Here is a 19,291-nt window from a genome sequence, read left to right as displayed (position 1 = left end):
TATAATCATTATGTCAATATACATACATAACTACATAAACATATAATAAATTTAAGATTAATATTTCGTATTATCCTCGTTTACTTCAATTAGTGCTTACTAACGTCGTGGAATAAAATTTGAAAGGAAGTTTCTAACGAAAATAAACCTTTCTCTGAAAGAAGGCGTTTCATCTCAAGTTTCCAGTGATTAATGAATAAAGCTTATCCAGAGTAATCTATTGCCTTGGACACAATTATTCGTGTTTGACCACGACTCGTACATAGGAATCAATTGCTTAATGAATCCTTGGAAATGGGTGCAAGGTTTGGGAGCAGGCGATGAATCAGCCTTCCTGATGAGTCCACTAGCGACCTAGGCAAAATGTCGCTTTACTGGAAACCATTTGATTCTATTAACTCCTTTATGCATGCTTTTACATCCGATAAAAATTATTTATTAAATACTGTAGCCATGGTTAAGGATTCAAGGAATAGAATTCTGGACAGACAAAGGTTTGTGAGGAACATGGTTATACAGAGGATTGGGAATGGATAATTGTAACAGGAATTCAGAATGAACGGAATTATACAAAAGAGCATAATACAGTTTCTCATTTTACAATATTTTACAGTTTTCACTCTTTTAAATAGAAGAATCATTCTGCACTCTCCCGCTCGTAATTGGCGTCCAGGTATTATCGCCGAACTCTCCAAAAACGAACAGGCGTCCACGAATAACCTCCCCCTAGCTCTAACTGGGATGTCCACGAGGAGTTCTGTTCTCTCCTACTCAACAGGCGTCCAGGTATTATCGCCGAACTCTCCCTGTCGAGCAGGCGACCAGGAACATACTCCCGTCCTCTCCCTGAGATAGCCACGAGCAGCTCTGTTCTCACCTATTCGACAGGCGTCCAGGTATTATCGCCGAACTCTCCTTGCCGAATGGGCGACCAGGAACATACTCCCGTCCTCTCCCTAATTTCTAACTGGGATGTCCACGAGCAGCTCTGTTCTCTCCTATTCGACAGGCGTCCAGGTATTATCGCCGAACTCTCCTTGTCGAATAGGCGACCAGGAACGTACTCCCGTCCTCTCCCTTCTCCAGCAGGCGTCCAGGTATTATCGCTGAACTCTCCTGCCGGAGTCCCTAAGCCGAATTCCGAGAGCGGCCGATGGTCTTACCTCGTCCTCTCTCCCGAAATGGCAAATAGGCCGAATGCCTCTACGAGCCCTCAATTTATATCGCATGGTTGCTATCCGCGGCCGCGGTTGTCAACAGTCGCGTCGTTAGGCGAGAAGGTTCGCGAGTTCGCGGTCCGCGCCTCGCGTCTCGCACCGCGCGGCGGCCTCCCTCCTATGTTCTACAAGTTTCGTACGATCGCTTCTCGTATTTCTTGAATTTCGTATGCTATAATACTATATAAATTGTACAGTCACGCTCGCATTTGATAATTATTAGATAAAATGTAATCTGAAAAATGATCTACGATTACGGCTACCGTGTATCGAGCCATTAATTAATGATTATTGTTATTGAATAATTAGAGCTCATGTGTAATGGATAACAATGTGTAATGGCAACACTCGATACGTATACGATGTTAAGATGTGATCATTTAGTTGATAATTAATAAAGAAATAATTATATTATCGATTATATTTGGATCAATATATGTTTATAATAAAGTACCAGGAACAGCCAGTTAAAGCTAATGTAAAATAACAAATTGCAAGTGCAGTTTATGAGTATCGATTAATCTCACAGTTAACAATGATTAATAATTATGATGATTATCATGATTACTTTTATTAATCGATTCCAAGTGGCATCATACTATAATGAGCTCTAACCCATAGTAAAGTCTATCATTTTCACGAGACATGCGACCAATTAATGATTACTGATACTTTGTATAAACTGCAACGTGATTTCCCGACACGGTCCGCGATCCGCGTCGGGAAGCGTGCAAAATAAGGGTTTTCCGACTTCTCATGCCTTTACGGGAAAACCCGAGCGCCAGGTAGCAGGAGATACCGGCGTGAGAAGCCGAACGTCGCGAAAATTACCACGGCTAGCGATCCGGATCGCGGAGAGGGGCGTGGATCGTCGGCGAGGAAAGGAAGTCTGAGAAAGCCGTTTTCACGGCAAGATGGGGCGGATTAACACAGCACTCGTTCAAAATAATATAGAATATATTGTACGCGAAAGATGTTACAAAATACGGTGTACACTGCCGAGCTGTCGTAGCGTCTAAGGTCAACGGGACGACCGGTAACCGACACGAGAACTACGTTTCGATAACACGTGCTGATTTCGTTCACGTTAGCCCAAATTCCGTCGCGATTCGCACAAAAGCGACTTTGGAAACGATGTTCGGACAGTCTTGACGCGGTCGCGGTGGACTCGACCTCTTCGACGAGAACGTTAACCAGCAGCGATCTAAACACGTGCGCGTTACAATGGATTCGCGACTAGATGTTCGTTATTTTGTTCGATATCCTACGAAAAGGCGATTTCCCGCTAACAATGCTATTTCGCCCGACAGGGTGCTCGGCAGCCACCAGGTAACCCGACCAATTTACGATATCCTACCCATGAGCGTGAGGTAAAGGAGGAAACGCTTACCGTACCGTTCCGCACGTGCGTCGCTGACGAAATAGGACGAGATAGATACGCGAGCACGTCGCACGCGTTGGCTCACGCACTTCCCCCCAGCCTCACCTCAATGGTCGGCGGCACGCGGCACTCTATGGCGGCCAAATTCAAATTGCGTTATCGGCGCGCTCGTCATCGGCGGTCGTCCAGTCTTGTCCCTCGGCGACTTTGGTGGCGTGCCGGTGCTGGCATCCCTCGAAGTCTCTGGAGCGGGCCGGGTCTCGGTGCACTCGAGAACTCGGCTGACTTCGCTATCCTAAACGGGCTCCTGCCTCCTGAAGGTTGTAGCGGAGTCCAGGGGCTGTTACCAAGATCCTCCAGCCCCTGTCTGGCCGGCGCCGGGTTGGACGGGATCGGTAGCCTCTAAGCCGCATCGCTCGGTGTTGCCGTCGTTAGCCCAACGCTATTGCCCTTCAGATACGCAAATTAGTCATAACCCTGGGTTACCCTGGTGGCACTCGCGATCTTGGTCGGTCTCGTTCCCCACGGAGAGTACACCTAGTTTGTGACGCGGCAATCTGCCACGTCACAAAACATTATACAGTCGTTGTACAAACAAATATATATTTCATAAAAAATATTATAGTAAAAGAAACAGTGCACTGATAATGCGTCTTCGACTATAAAAATGAGTAAATCAACATAAGTCAAAGATACTTTATCGCGATCTTTGGACTGGTATGATTCTGTTGTAGACCTTCGCGAAACTTTATTTACCAGCAGCCTATTTATAGGATGTCTAATTCCACTGTTTATCTACTAAAATCTATTATCTGTGTTGGTTGTTTATATGCAATGCTCAATTTGGAGAAATAGACTTTTGATGTACCTCATAATAGTACGCACAAGTGAACAAAATCAATTAATAAAACATAATCAGTTAATAAAATCAATTTTTAAGTTTTTTAAATAATGAATGCACAATGCAACACAAAATTCACATACATATATAATGAGTTATATTGTGGTTAAGAACATTAGAACACTTGACATTGTCAATCAATTTTACGCTTCACGATAATAATGGTTTTGAGCCAATTACAAAATTAGATTAATCATGCTGAAATTATGAAAATGACGCGGATGATTTTACGTAAAATTATATTCAGGGGAGTTTTTGCTCTGTTGTAATCAAACGGTGTTGTCACCCTTCGAGACCGGGCTCCCTAAATGTTTTCCAATCATAACATTAGTTCAGATTAATATTATATATACAAATATAGAATGTCCCCTTCCAAGTTATAGACTTTTTCTAAATAGGTTTACTGTAACATACATACTTTCTTTTCTAGAGGTTGATTTTTTCCTGATGGTGATCACCCTACTGTTTTGCGTGTTTCTAAAATTGGAATGGGGAATCATTATCGGTATAGGTTTGAATCTACTGTTATTACTGATCTTCTCTGCACGACCCTCCGTCAAGACTGCAATTGAACAGGTAAACTAAACAAAGTCTCCACTTTATTTCGCTACTTCCAATAAAAGATGGCAAATACTGTATTTAGATAATAATACCAAATAATATAGGTATAAAATGATAACTTCTTACCTGTTGCATGTTGAACAAAAATTAGAATTTTAACTGTAGAATGAAAGTGAAGTATTCTACAATTAACAAATAAAAATTGAAGTGTTTTTTTATTATATATTATTCAAATGAAATTTTAAATTAGTATGCTTGCAATATGCTCATGAAGAAAAGTCAAAAAACATCGCCATTAATTTCTGATAAATTATTTGTATTATGGTATGCATGGTATCATAAAAAATGTGCCAAAATAATGTTTTTGAATCAAGTTATTAGACTTTTGACATTTAAGACTTACATTGGAAAACAGATTCAAAATGTTCGTAATTAAAATTACGTTTTGTTGTAGTTATCACTTAATAAATTACAGTTTTATTACAACTCTCATAAATTTAATGATTTTAATTTTTGTTCATACATAAATGTTCGAGGTGTTCCTATGTTTTGATGAACAGCAGTAAAGTGTTATTCTCTGTACAGGGAGGAGATGAAACCCTGATACGTGTTACACCCGAAGAGACTATCACATTTCCAGCAGCAGAAACCTTCCGCGCCAAAATTATGAAGCTATCCGAAGAGAATCCCTACAATGTTGTCCTCGACTGCAAGAACCTGAAGAGGATTGACGTTACGGTAGCAAAGGTAAGTACATACTTATAGTTTTACCAGTACAGATAACCCCCGTTCATCGTGAAGGATATGTTCTCGACATCGTCGCGATAAACGAAATTTCGCGATCAACAGGGGATTAAAAAGAATCATTTTAAACTTCGAAAAAACACTTTATTAATAAAGTAAATATTATTAATATTGAAAAGAATGTCATATACATATACCATGATTCATAATTCATTCGTTTTGTTCCGTGTTGCAAAAAGGAATCTAGACTGCACTGAAGGATATACCCAAATGATATGCTGGTTCAACAATACCAGACACCGACGTACATTGTTCTTTTGTCTGAAATACGCTCGTAACTTTATGTTATATAAGTACGTGTGTTTGATGCGATCATACGAAAAAAAAGATCGCGATATAACGAATCCGCATTCGCCGGGGTCGCGATAAACGGGGCTCACCTGTATCGTCATATCTAGATCGGTAAAATTCTTATCTAACCATCCTAGATTAATTGCTAAAGGTTGATTCTATTTAGCATCTATCATTTGTATACGATAATACCTGTATCTGTCATATTTATTGATTTCAGAGGAAATTACATTTACTAATTTCATTGCAGTTTGCTCTATCATTGCTTTTGCTGTTCGTACATTGTATCTCGCCATTATATCTATATTAATTCTGTAGAAGACGTTCATAGCTCAATATTGTCTAGTTTAAACTACTTATTTCCTATCCAATATGATAAGCATAGTAAATCTTAATTTTTGTTCTTCAGTCAGTAAACTATCACGTTAATTATTTATCACGGTAAACTATGACATATAAAACTTTTTTAAATCTCCGTGGAAAAATTTGCAGCTTTTATAGGCCCGATTATAAAATAGTGTCATTTTAGTTGCATATTAACTTTTATTTCGATTGATGTTTTAATCTCTTTCTTTTCCAACACTACATTTTTATTGAACAAGGTTGACTTCAGAATTCAACCACGTTGATCAACTTATCAACGAGTTTTCTATGGCGAAACGATTGTTATTTCGCAGAACCTGAAACTATTGTCCAATGATCTACGGCTTCGGGGACAAACGATTGCCTGCGTGAACTGTTCAAGCAACGTCGAGGCTGTCTTGAAGACCGTCGCTCCAGACCTGTGAACCTAACCAAAAAGAAAGAAACACATAGTGAGGCAAGAAAATCGCGTTGCACGTGTCTGCAATGCGTACGGAGGTGGCGTGGATCCAATTCGATTCGGCCCTTTCCTTTGCCGAGACTCAATACCATTCCGATACAGCAGTGATCACTACGGAGCAACTTATTGCTTTCACGTGATTCTAATCGTTCGAGTTGCTCGAGTACATAATATTGTTCGAATCGATTTTTCACGCGATGTTTCATGTACAAAAATAGGAATAAAACTGCTTTCACCTATCGAAGATGATGTCGGCTTCCTTTACCTCTCCTCATTCATTCTATCTTCGTACAGGGATTTGCAAAGAATCGGATTTAAACTATGACAATATACAGGTATTCTTTCAGAATAGTGTTTTTCAAACTGCGGTCCACTCGTGAACTTTCAGAAGAATAATAAAGGCGTGTTATAGCAGATTATTATCCTCTTGAGGGATACCGACACACATGTTTAATTTTTAAATTCTTCTTTATATCATCGCGTGGAAATAGTCATTAGAAGCGTAAATAAATATTTACAATTAAATTTTCCAATAACATATTACAATAACATCGTCACAAGATTGATAGGTGTTGTAGGTAAATATTACCATGAATTTTGTTAATTTGTAATCAAATGACTCGCCTCTCAAGAGATTAAGCAAAAAAATATGATACCATAAAGAGTACTTAATATATTTGATGTCGTTTTACATACATTTATTTGTACAAGCATTTCCTTTATAAATCTTATTAAAATCTAAGTACAAAACAACTTTGTTTATCGTGCAGTTTTATCTTTGGATAACTAAAAGGTGAGTTAGAGCTTCGATGGCACTGCAATCTTAGAAGAGGAAGCCGACACACGTATTAGATGATCGTTGTGATACCTGGGTCGATTCGGTGGACGCTCACGATGTGGTCGTTCATAGTTTCGTTCTCCATTATTATCCAGTAACAGTACTTGCAATATCTTCGACGATGAAACTTGACGTGTGTCGACAGCGACAGTAAAGTGGCAATTTGCTCGCGACAGAAATTGCACTCGAATCCCAATGGTCGTTGCTCTGAAATCTGACGTTCAAACGCTTATCAGTTTAGTCTGGACTTGGAAAAAACTGCGTGGCTATATTGTAGAGAGAAAGAAATAACAGGCACAGGTATAAATGAGGAATGTGGTACTATAAGTAAGTAAATTGTGAACATTGGCAAGTAATGTTGTCTTACGAAGACCAACGGAAGGAAAGGTCTTCCTTTCCCCGAAAAATGTATAAGGTGTTTATGAAAAATGGTTCAAAGATGTACAGACTCGTATTACTGCCTACACTGAATAACGAGTGATAAACGTAAATTAATTTAAAAAATCCCCAGGCTCAAAACTTGCATTTATCGATAAATGTCCTTCTCTTGTTTATCTAACAGAATATTAGTAAGTTTGACGTAGAAATATTGTACCATTAAATTCAGTGTTGAAAATCACATGGAAGTACGAATTTTCATCTTAAAAATAAGTGGTACTTAGTTTCTTTCATCATCTCTTAGATCCGTCGAGTATCGCGGAAAATACTTATTGATTGAGAATCAGAAATACATATGTTAACTTACATCACGTGTCATCTCTTCATCGTATCATAGAATAACATGTCTATCGTTTGTAATGGTTATTAAGATATATGACGAATAAATAACTACAATAAAATTGCTTACATTCGTGCCGTCACCGCTACCGCCGTAGTCGCTCTTTTCCGAGATCACCGTATATTGCGGTACTTTCGAGTCCGCCGTTTGTTTGCGTCGCAGCTGTAGTGGTAACACGATTGGCAATTTACCTTCTTCCAACTAGAAGTACGTTGTTTATTTACTCCACGTATTTGCGTCAAAACACCGATTCTCATTATCAGATGAAAAACATCCACGTTTCGAAGACGCACGAGAGAACACGTACAGTAACGACCTCGTAGAATGTCTTGAATCTACATGGCATCGAGACATTTTACGAGGGAAGTGACAATCCAAGAATTGGATCTCGTTATCCAATTCATTTGCTTTTGTACACGTCAGGAGGAGCCAGAGTAAAAAGAGCGAAATCAAACAAGACACATACAAGAAACATCAGGAAAAATCAAAAAATTCGTTTTGAATATTTTTCAAAAATTTAACTACATGAAGCCATTAAGCATTTAAAAATACATGAAGCCATGGTATTTTATATTCGCTAATATATATATTAAAATAGAACAGGCGGATATATAAGTAGCCTATAAAACAAGTAGTTTATCTTTAAAAGTATGTGAATTTTGTATTAAAAATATGTATTTAATTTGTTAAGATATGTGTAAGTAATAGCATCAGAAATTAATTTAATATAGTTAAAAAAACTTCCAAGAAAAACGCGACTAAAATGAAAGGAATCGAGGAAAATGTTGCAACGAGTTTAGCATAATTAGTTCAAAAGGGATACATTGATGAAAAGTATATTGAAAAACATATTAAAAAGCGTTTGGTAACATTCTCTTCAAACCCTTAATGTTCAAAATGAATTGCATTTATTCTATAACGTAAAAGATAAAAATAAGGGCTAGTTTAATTTCATAGTATTACTTCGTTGTGATTGTTTATACATATGCTGTATCTAATGAGTTATAAACGAGAATGTAAATAATGACCTACATTGATATATATATACGTGAGATGTATGAGATGTACATCTTATACTGCTGAAAGTTATGTTGAAGCACAGCAGACAACAACGCAACATACCACAGTGGTCGCGCGAAAAGAATGAGACCGGTGATGGTCGTAGGTTTTGCCACTGGTAAAATTGCTGACTGGGGGGCCATTTGATCTCATTATACAGTCTGTCTAGGATACATTAGGTAAAACAACAACACTCGGGTCCGCAATGCTAAAAGAATAACGAAATCTGGACGTGTCGCCAGTCAAATTCTTTTCGTGCGCAGACTATGTACATGTTTGTATACAAATGGTAAAATATCGTTAACAGATGATACATTTGTACGCTGCGTACAAACTGAAAGATATTGTTCATTTAGGATCGTTTAGTCCAAGTATTAAGGGGGTATCCTGAATTAGGCGGTCTAACAAAAGCGATTTTTCGTGAATTTTTTTAGGATGGAAAAAAATAATTAATTCTATCAAACTTTTTATCCTATTTTCATACATATTTGAGTAGTCTGTACAAATTTTTTCAACAAGAAATATTCAAATTGAGTCGACTGTGACGCATATTTGTAGAGCACCTCACAATTAAAACCTCCTATCGGCGGAAAAGATGCAGGTCGTAATTTTGGTTTGACACAAAAAAACCAAAAGTAATTTTCATTTTCATACATTTTTCTCCTATATGAACTAAGAAAAACCCGCAAAAATTGTGAAATGTGAAATTACTGCAAGTTTGAAAAAAAGAACGAGTTCTTTGGGTGAAAAAAATCAATTTAACTTGATAAAAAAGTTGTTTAAAAATTGTTTTGTACGAATTTTCTTAGTTCACATAGAAGAAAAATGTGTGAAAATGGAAATTTCATTTGGTTTTTTTGTGTCAAACCAAAATTACGACCTGCGTCTTTCCTGCCGATAGGAGGTTTTAATTGTGAGGTGCTCTACAAATGTGTTTCACAGTCGACTCAATTTGAATATTTCTCGTTGAAAAAATTTGTACAGACTACTCAAATATGTATGAAAATAGGATAAAAAGTTCGATAGAATTAATTATTTGTTTCCATCTTAAAAAAATTCCCGAATATCCGCTTTTTTAGACCTCCTAATTCAGGATACTCCTTTAAGTGTTTCTCTTGGATTTTTTTTTACAGAGAAGAATTTATGTAATATTTTTAACTTTGAGTATATCTTAGATATGTGTTAAAGTATTTGGTATTTGGTAATTTCGATCAATTCATTTCTCAATGTTAATATTCTTAATATTCTCAATTAAACAAAAATTAATAAAATTTTTGTCTCTGAAAAAAGTTACGAAGAACATTTAGTATTTGCCTTCCTAATGTGTTTCCTCTTAAAATTCAGATTTTAATTGTGCATAGATAATATCATATGTTGATTTCAGATATAGTAAAATTCTTGTATATCCAGCAGTACTGTATAATACATATTTAATTAATAATAGTTTAATACTGGGCCCAATAGAATGTTCTACATTTTAAATATCGCAAAGCAATAATCACAATAGGTTAGATATATCCGAAATTAATTCTCATGACATAATGGTGTATGTTTATATAATAAACAATAGATTAATCTTTGAATTGATAATCAAGGACTGAATTGAAAATGGGCAATTATACTATAGCCTACGATGACCTATAGCCATCTAGCGGTGAATGGACCGAAATACACTTGCAGTTAATTTTGTAGTACCATGTAATTAATCATCGATTTCCTGTCAAATTTTAACCTGAAATTTTGATCGAGACCAACCACAGGCTACATAGTGGTACAATCACAGAGAATATCTCTATGGGTATATTATATGTATATGTACATAAGCATAAAGTACCTCGAATATATATCGATTTAGTAGGAGTTACAAAAGTTACTATTTATATATAATAATTTTACATACAAAAATTACTTACAAAAATTACATACACGTAAATAATATGAGTAATTTTAAATAATGTAGATAATTCATTACTTTTCAAATGCTAATTAAAATATCCTTTTTGATATTTTAAAATGCCATTTTAAAAGTGTTCAGGTCTGGAATACTGATTATTTTATATTTTTTCGTGATCTTTTCATAGAAATTTCTATGAATATTAATATTATAGATAAAACAGGGGAGACACAGTATCGTGGTTTTCTTTCTCTTTTTAACTATGGTATGACCGAAGGTCTAGTTCTCCTATTCTATCTATAATACCTCTATAGATCCTCTACATTTTACGCAAAGTGATACGTAAACCACGCAAAATATAGTGCGAGATCATTATATGGAAAATCATGGCAAAGAGTTGAGCGAATTTAAGTCCACTGTTATAATTATTGCATAAAGTATTTACAAAGAAATATACACAAGTAAAAATTACTAAATTAATTCACTATATTTGTATATTAGTTTCTATGCATTAGTGAGCTTTGGCTCACGATTGGTCGAATGTCAATCATAAATCTTGTTCGACTAATCATAGGTTTCGCGCCTACCGCACATTTTTAGTACGAATAGGTCATTCAAGTTGTGACTACTGTTTGTGAGAAGGGAACTACTGTTGGTGGAAGTTACCAAATGTTAATGTGATTGTAAAACTAAAATAACAATAAAACGTTTTTGATATAAGATTTAACTTCGCAGCCTCATAAAATCAAGATAACATTGCGGGTTTAATCGTTAAACGAGATCCGTGAAACAATTTCGCCGGGCAAAAACGACGCCATGACGCACGTCGATCTGTTGTACCAGTAGCGTCACCTTCGTTTCAAATGTTCTTCCGATATTCTATTCTCATGTACGAATTCCATCAATAGTGTTCACACTAAGTCGTGATTAAAACAAGCGAGAAGAAGTGTTTTGTGCAAATTGTGTACATAATTGAGTCAGGAGAAAAGTGACCAATGACAATGAACGCAACCACAGCTTACCTTCCTAGAAGATTGAATCGGAGGACGAATGTCGTATACGAAATCCTTCTTCGTCATCTTCTCGCTAATATTTCGATTGCAACGCAGATTATACTTCGTTGCATCCCCCGACATCGAGTCTGCTGACGAATTTCTGCAGCCTTGGTGAGTGTTCATATTTTACAAATGCACCCATTTGTTTCCTAGTCATATGTTTAGATGCTCGTTTGTTAATCGTGCACAGAATCGTACCTAAAACTTTTCTGTCCTTGTGTACATACGAAACAAAAAATGTAACAAATTTATTATGAAACGTATTTATTTGTCATAATGATAAATTACAGATAACCCTTAAATAATAATAATTATTATTATTATCATTAATAATAATAGTTCTTTTATAGATTCATAGAGATAATAAGATTTTCCTAGCAAAAACTAGGTTCTTATTTATTTTTGTTACGCGTTACTTTGTTTAAAGGTCATTAAAGTATGAATCGTAGTCGCTTAATGCCGATAAAAAGCCGGCAATAATACGAGTTATTGCGCAATGAAAGTTGCCCATAACAAAGAATTAACACGAGCTAAATTGTCCTTAACTTATTCCTCGGTACAACCCGCAAGTTTGTCAAGAATAAAATTTTCTCTCGAGGTTGTTAGCTGCACCGTGTCAGTGTTAAGATTATGGAAATACGCGTATATACAGGCGATTTCTCGCGTGCCTTAGCCGTTAACGTTCATCCACCGTGTTTATCGAGCAACTACATTCAACAAATAAATAGTCGTTTATGCTATGGCGCGCGATTAATTTCATATGACTAGAGAATCGTGGTATTGGAAACTAGAGGTAAGATTACCACATACAGATTCATATTTTGCAATTAAACGCAAGAATATCCCTTTTTTCGTTTGTGCCCTAAACAATTTACACAGTTCGTTTGCCTTTTGCAATGCAGAAATAAACGTTTCGAAGGAAGGCAACTTTGTGTTGTAAATTTCAGGCAGGAAGGATTAGTTTCAATTTTTTACAATAAGTATTTTCCACATTGCTACTGCTAATGTCATTCCAAAATGAATATTCTGAGAAATTTTTACTCGTAATCGTAGATGTCCTACGCATAAAATATACTCGTATTTAGGCCTTCGACATTAGAGTAGGCATTTTTCGAAATTGTTGACCTTACTACGCCAGTTTAGTCACGCAACATTTCGATACTGTATTTACATCGATAACACAGATTCTTAAACGTTGAAGCTATACCCTTGATAATAAAATAAATCACGAGGTCGTCGCCATTGTAAAGCGGATAAAAACATTTTATTCTCTTAAAGGTGATGATATCACTGCACGAATTATTCAGATATTATCCCAATGAGTGTTCAAGTCGTATGTCGATTCTTTACTATTTCTTATAGAGGAATCTTGATGTAACAGCAAGGGTGCCCTCTCTTGCCTAACTTCTGGAAGCGTAGCAAGTTCTTGTACAGGACTTCTTTGCCATATACTTCTCGTTCCTATTTCTTGAATGCCCCTCCTTTTAATCTGGAATTTGGAAAAAATGAACATTTCAAAGTCGCTTTGATAACGGTATTAGAAATAGTTTGTTGAAAAGTGTAATGTTAACCGTACTTGTCTGTGATGAAGTTCATGCAGGTACAATGTAGATAAAGACATATCGGCAGCAGTCAATTCCAAAGGTACAGTCAACTCTGCAGACAATTCGTGGCCCGATCCAAAGACGGACGCGCCTAAAGATTGATTGGATATTCCTTGTTGCAATCCATAAAGAAATCCCTTTTCATTGTGTATTGGACCCTCTGCTTTGCTCAAGCCGCGTCGAATCGCGTGCGATAACATGTCCGATTTCATACTCAACGATTCGTCTACCACTACCGAAGCGGCTGAAGTACCAGGTTGGTTCACGAATACGTTGCTCGCACTCGGTATGCTTACTTGATTCACCATTGTACTTCGAATAATGTTCGAAACTATGTCATTATACTGAAACGAAAGAAAAAAATTAAATTTTATACATCTCATCGAAACTCCTCGACCGACATGATACTTACGCTAGGTCCCAGACCAGACAAACTATTTAAACTTGACAGGAGAGGATTGATCTCGCCGTGTACACCTTGTACTTCTTTCTTAGCTCTTTCCCTTAAGGCTGTTACAAAATTTTCGGCGTGACTTGGCGGTTTCCATCCAGGATTCGTTAAAGTAAAATGTATAAGGGATAATTCCGTTTTTCCGTCTTCCGCCTGCGTGTACTGATTCGACTTTGGAATTTGAAGTTTCTCTGGCTCCAAGCCATACCGATTGTCATATCCCGCACTGGAGTCTTCGATGGGGCTTTGTGTCACCGTTTGCCACATTGGATTTCCATGCTTTCGTACGTCCATTTGCGCGAAGCTACAAACATCACCCACACCTGTGACTTCGATCGTAAAGTTTCGATAAAAGTCGACGATATCTATGGCTCGATGCCTCATGTGGAAGCACAAAATGAACGGTGTAAGTAGGGGAGAAATTAATTCTTCTAAAAGATGAACTGCACGATACTGAAACAGCTGTGCCACCTGCGCTCTTGTGGTTTGAGTGTGAGCATGGCCCCGCCAGCTATCCGGTCTGTAGTGTGTATGCGCTAGGACAGCGGTGAGAAGAGTCTCTGGACACCAAACTAAATTTTCATCGGGTATAAATACCCTCGCTCCTGCTACCATCGCACCTAGTATGGTCATGGTAGTCAGTACATGTTCCACCGTTAGAACGTCTTCATCGTATACGGTTAATATTAATAAAACTGCTAATATACTTCCAGCCACGAAAGCAACGTTCTTTGCGATAACAGTCATAATTGGAGATGTAAATATACTCATGTACTTTGAAGCTGGACGGTATGCACGATTTAGCCGCGCGTTCAATTCGTGATCAAGTTCATTGAAGTGACGAAGATACAATCGACCGTACAAAGACCACATTCTCGAACCCAAAGTTCCTGGCTCTCGTTTGATGATCTATGATTGCGACAGAAATTGTTTTCAATATGATTATCACTGTTACGATGAGTAATATGAAGTGAAACATCTGTCAGAAAAGTGTTGAACTACTCACCTCTCCGTAATTGAAAAAAGAATAGAGTATCTGCCACAGTAGAATCAATGGACAAAGTAGAAAATTCGCTATCCCTACACACAAGATATGTTTGGATAGCGTTTTTGCAAGTTCCTGCCTTTTGTTCAGTTTTTTGTAATCTCCTTTAAGGTGCCAATTGTTTTCAAACGGAGACCACGGCCCCCCTATGCAAAAATAGCTGACAATGAAGAGAGAATATCGTTTTAATTAATGTATATCTGAATGTGTAAAAACTTACAAAATAGAAGCAATTCCATATTGTACTTTAATCCTCTTGTCATGAAAATAACTTCTCCTATAATAGGGACTTTGAGTCGCACAGGTAGCAAGGATTTATTTATCATAGCCACCATGTAATTTTTAAACCTTAATATTCTATGGTATATATCTAATTCAGTAAGCTCTCTTTTGTGAATACACATTTCTTGTTCTTTCTGCACTTCTCTGACTCGCTTTTGAACTTCATGCCAGGTCAGATTATCCAAATCGCAATCATCGATTTTGAGAGCTGTATTAAAAAACTGCTTTATATCCCAAAACTGCGTGAAATGGTATAAAACTTTTACTAAACGTAAAATCCAAAAAATTGCAGCTACTAAAATACAAATCCATGTGACCAGACTCATAGACGATGTACATTCGCTGGTTGACAATATGGCGTCGTTTATCGACGTTTTGTGCGAGGTGCTGTTAGTTACTTTATCCCTGAAAAATAAACAAATTACATTTCTATAAGCATTCATAAGAGGTTCGTTCTTAGTGTTACTTGTAACATATTATTGATAAAACCTTACTTAAATAGTACGGAATAATCGATGCAATGAAAGAGAAAAGTCGAAAATGTAACTACAAAAATGAACTGTCCTAGTTCAAGCATTTCTTGCAACATCATACAGGCGAATCCATGCTTTTGGTGATAATGGTACATTCTTGTAAAAAAAGAATCCAAATCTTCTATGTGGTTCCATCTGGCTTTATTCCCCTCTGGTACTACATGGATCATAACACCAGACTCCTGAGGTGTTTCTTCGTGCTCATCGTCATCTTCTCCATCTCCCTCCTCCCCTTCATATGGCTCCATACGTTGATAGCTGCCATCCAAAACCGTTGTCATCTATAAATACAGTCGATTTACTACTCTGCTTCATGATTTTTAAACAATAGAATAAGATACGTTTTACATAAATTATGCAGGCAGAACACAAAATTTATAAGGTATCCAATTGAAACAAATGTTTGCCATTGAATAAATGACAAATTTGAAAATGTGGATGGTATGATACAAAAATATGTATAAAATGTAATGTAAGGGGCAGGACATTACGATGCCTTACCGTCTTTGCTCGTCGGTTTGGCTCTACACAAGTAATGACAGTTTCTCGTTTCATTCTTTCATGTCATTAAGATTAATTAACTACCGTTCGATGGTTGCTCCGCAAGCATCTAAAATGTGAGCCACCATAATTGCATATATCAACTGACTATTTCATTGTCTCTATCCAAGACAGAAAAAACAAGACTGTCGCAAACCCTTCTTTGTCTACCCCTTTTCTTGCATCACAAACAATACTTTTAACATTGCTCTTATCTGAAGATTAAATTGAGATATTTCCAAATTGATTACAAATCCAACAACGGGTTATTCTGCTTGTTTTCTCCATGGATATGCGCAACTAATATTTTGAAACGTACTTTTCGAACCGATATTCATTGTAACGCGTTCAAAACATGCATACAAAATTGCCGTATGAATCACTGATATATTGTACGCGATGTTGTACGAATTTAGTATTACTCACAATATTACATCGATAATTTCGAGGAGTACGAAACACGACGTACGAATAATAATTATAATAGCTGGACGAAAAGTGTCAAAAATCAAGAAGTCGATCAACAAGTGACAAAAATTCAGTCGACTCGGCGATAAGACGATGCGTTTCATTTTTGATGTATTTTTTTCGAAATTTAATCGAAGTTCATTGAATATGTCAACAATGTCCAGCTTACGACGTATCGTTCGTGCGTCGAGCGTCGAGCATCGCTTTGTCTTTGCTATAGGCTGACCTTTATTCGCCGAAAATAGAAGCGTCGTAGACGCAGCAGCGAAAGCGATACGAATGTTTGGTAACACAGCTGATCTCCATAAACAAACCATCCTGCCGTACCTTCGTTTTTCGCGACTATCGTCCAGCTCTCCAAATTGACGCACACTTATTCCTACTAGCAGCAAACTCATGAATCCTCATTCACATATTGACCGCTGTATGAATGATTATTATTCACTATTAATTTAGACATTGAACCGTTAGAAGCGTTCGACTAGGTGTCCGTGTCTCACCATCTTCACTAAATTTTGCTGCTATTTGTAGTTCACCTCGTTCCGATTGTCACGAACCGTGCGTTGATTGTTGGTACTATTATCTGCACCGTTACTTCTTGACCAATTGGTAACAACGTTTTCTCTATAACCTTTATCGATTATTTATTCAATCGCAACTGAAGTGTGGAGTAAAAAATGTTTTACCGCACTGTGGTGATCACATACAAGATATAAAATATATTTCATCTCACGGGAGGCGATGTCTCACTAGTAGAAGTTATTAAAATATCGCGAGAAATCAGAGAAAAGTTCACCCTCAAGCTCAGCTAAAGTTACGTTGACAAAACTTTAAATAAAAAATGAATATGTATCTATATACATATATACATTTATATACTTATTTCTAGTGTAGATGTCCATCTAAATATACAGTGGTGTGCAAAAGTTAGGACAGAGTTCCGGACAGATAGATTTGTCACTTTATAATCCAAAACTGATATCTAAAGTAACTTTAATTGATATTAGGTATAAGGGTACGATAAATAAAGAAAAAAAGAAAGATATCATATCGTAAGTACATGTTTAAAAAATTGGTGGACTTGTGTATTCAAATTCCGTTTTCCTTTTTTTGAATGTTTTTATTACGAATACGTTTTTGAATATTGTAATAGATTTTTGTATGAAATATCCCGATACTTTACACAGTTCACAATTTGTTTAGTTTCTACAAGGCGACCACTCCTTGAGCGAAAAACATTCTCCAAATCATTAAGTTCCTTGCATCATAATTTACTGTTGGTATTTGATATTTTACATTATTTCGTTTTCCAATTGAATGTTACACATGTTGTTTGCCATCATTTCCGCGTAAATTAAACTTTGACTCGTCTGAGAATGCATATTTTTCCAATCTTTTTAAAATTTAGACATTCTATGTGACGGAAAACTTAATCATACCCTTACACCCAATGTTAGTTAAAGTTATTTTAGATGTCACTTTCGGAATATCAAATGAAAAATCTATTGGTCCGGAAACTTTTGCACACCACTGTATGTTACGGCTCGTAACGCTCGGGCCGGTCACTGCGGTCATAAACCACCAATGACTCGATGGTACCCGCATGACCGTGGCGGTTCTGTATGGGTATTCTTAAAATACCCATTGTCTCAAAATTTACTGTAGCCCCTGAAAGAACAATTTTCAAAAATTCACAATACGCTGCGATCGCGTGAAAACGTGGTAAAACTCTGACGTCACCAACCACATGATCGCACCCTACGACCATCGCAAATCCATCTCTGCACCCCTACCCCAAGAATATCTTTAGATGAAGTATAGAGGCAGAGATAACAAAGCGAGTGTCTAAAGAAACCTGAAGAAACATATCAGATTCTCCAGTACGCTTGGCTAATTGTAAAAAATAACATCATCCAATACTTTGCACTCCGGATTATATTTTAATTTTGTTACCAGAAGCTCTCAACTGTTTTAAAGTAGTTGTTTCCAGATAGTTACGTTAAAAAATATAATTGGAAATTTTCGTAAAAGTACGATCTTACTGGTCTCACACACGTCCATAATAAATCAATATGTAGACATATATCTACACATATTATATTACATTCACAATACTCCAGAAATGATTGTGGCAACAACGCTGACTGTTACCGTGTAACTTCTTTACGTTTAGTTTCAAATTTTAACCCTTCGCTCTTGTTGAAATTTTTGCCAAGACGAACCAGCAACTCCAGACGGTTTCGCGAATATTCGACGAACGCAAACAAAATATTCACGGAAATATTGAAATTTGCCTCCGGTGTCATTAATGAAAATAGTTTTCATGTATACCGTACAAAGAAACAATACTTATTTTGAGAGTGTAATACTGTGAGACGAGTACCAAATTTTTATGTTCTAATAAAAAAGCTGAGAATCACTGGTAATTGCACATTAAAAAATGTAAATTATAATGTGAAGAAGTAATTTACCTCCTGTCCGTATGGGCCCGAGTACAATGGTCCACTGAGACTAAGTGGTCGGAATGGCTACTTAAAAAAATGAAAAGAAAGTAATTTAACCCTTCCTTCAAAATTTCTTCAAAAGATATCAACTGTTGAAGGAGTCATAACAGCTTTTTCTAATGTAGTGCGATTGAAAGAAAAGACAGAGAATTGGTCCGATAGGCTCATATGATTCATATTTAATCAAAAAACAATCAAATGAAGTTTTGTTAAAATCTTACATTAAATAAATCCACGAAACAATTACATTAAGTGTTTTATT

The 19,291-nt window shown here is 36.6% G+C and overlaps 3 protein-coding genes across 6 annotated transcripts in view; 1 reads left to right on the top strand and 2 right to left on the bottom strand.

Moving 5' to 3' along the window:
* LOC128878456 (sodium-independent sulfate anion transporter-like) overlaps window positions 1-6,219 on the top strand; it is a 30,056-nt gene extending 23,837 nt beyond the window's left edge. Inside the window, exons 9-11 of the mRNA XM_054126673.1 lie at window positions 3,930-4,075; window positions 4,646-4,807; window positions 5,833-6,219. Coding sequence (XP_053982648.1) covers window positions 3,930-4,075; window positions 4,646-4,807; window positions 5,833-5,943 — 419 coding nt within the window. The 3' untranslated portion in view covers window positions 5,944-6,219. The remainder of the gene's footprint in view (window positions 1-3,929; window positions 4,076-4,645; window positions 4,808-5,832) is intronic.
* Window positions 6,220-6,628: 409 nt separating this feature from the next.
* On the bottom strand, window positions 6,629-11,725 carry LOC128878252 (uncharacterized). Its single transcript, XM_054126304.1, has 3 exons — window positions 11,570-11,725; window positions 7,664-7,795; window positions 6,629-7,030 (listed from the first exon to the last, which is right to left on the bottom strand). The coding sequence occupies exons 1-3, from the start codon at window positions 11,723-11,725 to the stop codon at window positions 6,827-6,829; spliced, it is 492 nt and encodes a 163-aa protein (XP_053982279.1). The 3' UTR covers window positions 6,629-6,826.
* A 130-nt stretch (window positions 11,726-11,855) lies between these two features.
* Window positions 11,856-17,046, bottom strand: LOC128879067 (autophagy-related protein 9A). Of its 4 annotated transcripts, none has more exons than XM_054127882.1 (8): window positions 16,752-17,046; window positions 16,019-16,127; window positions 15,479-15,798; window positions 14,923-15,389; window positions 14,664-14,848; window positions 13,619-14,566; window positions 13,179-13,550; window positions 11,856-13,091 (listed from the first exon to the last, which is right to left on the bottom strand). In XM_054127882.1, exons 2-8 carry the CDS (start codon window positions 16,070-16,072, stop codon window positions 12,906-12,908), a joined length of 2,532 nt encoding a protein of 843 aa, XP_053983857.1. In that variant the 5' UTR covers window positions 16,073-16,127; window positions 16,752-17,046; the 3' UTR covers window positions 11,856-12,905. The 4 variants fall into 4 exon arrangements, with proteins under 4 accessions (XP_053983857.1, XP_053983858.1, XP_053983860.1 ...); XM_054127883.1 differs by having other exon boundaries at window positions 16,853-17,046; XM_054127885.1 differs by lacking the exon at window positions 16,019-16,127.
* Between the last annotated feature and the right edge of the window lie 2,245 nt (window positions 17,047-19,291).

Source organism: Hylaeus volcanicus, chromosome 6 (genome assembly GCF_026283585.1).
Source record: "Hylaeus volcanicus isolate JK05 chromosome 6, UHH_iyHylVolc1.0_haploid, whole genome shotgun sequence".
NCBI lineage: Eukaryota > Metazoa > Arthropoda > Insecta > Hymenoptera > Colletidae > Hylaeus > Hylaeus volcanicus.
This window is presented reverse-complemented; position numbering and strand designations above follow the sequence as displayed.

Coding starts and splice junctions, on each gene's coding strand:
- LOC128878252 (XM_054126304.1), bottom strand. CDS start 11,725: ATGAACACTCACCAAGGCTGCAGAAATTCGTCAGCAGACTCGATGTCG. Junction 7,796..11,569: donor CGATTCAATCTTCTAGGAAG/GTAAGCTGTGGT, acceptor ACGTACTTCTAG/TTGGAAGAAGGTAAATTGCC. Junction 7,031..7,663: donor GTAGCGGTGACGGCACGAAT/GTAAGCAATTTT, acceptor TTTGAACGTCAG/ATTTCAGAGCAACGACCATT.
- LOC128879067 (XM_054127882.1), bottom strand. CDS start 16,072: ATGAAACGAGAAACTGTCATTACTTGTGTAGAGCCAAACCGACGAGCA. Junction 15,799..16,018: donor CAAACCGACGAGCAAAGACG/GTAAGGCATCGT, acceptor CTGTATTTATAG/ATGACAACGGTTTTGGATGG. Junction 13,092..13,178: donor ATGAACTTCATCACAGACAA/GTACGGTTAACA, acceptor TCCAAATTCCAG/ATTAAAAGGAGGGGCATTCA.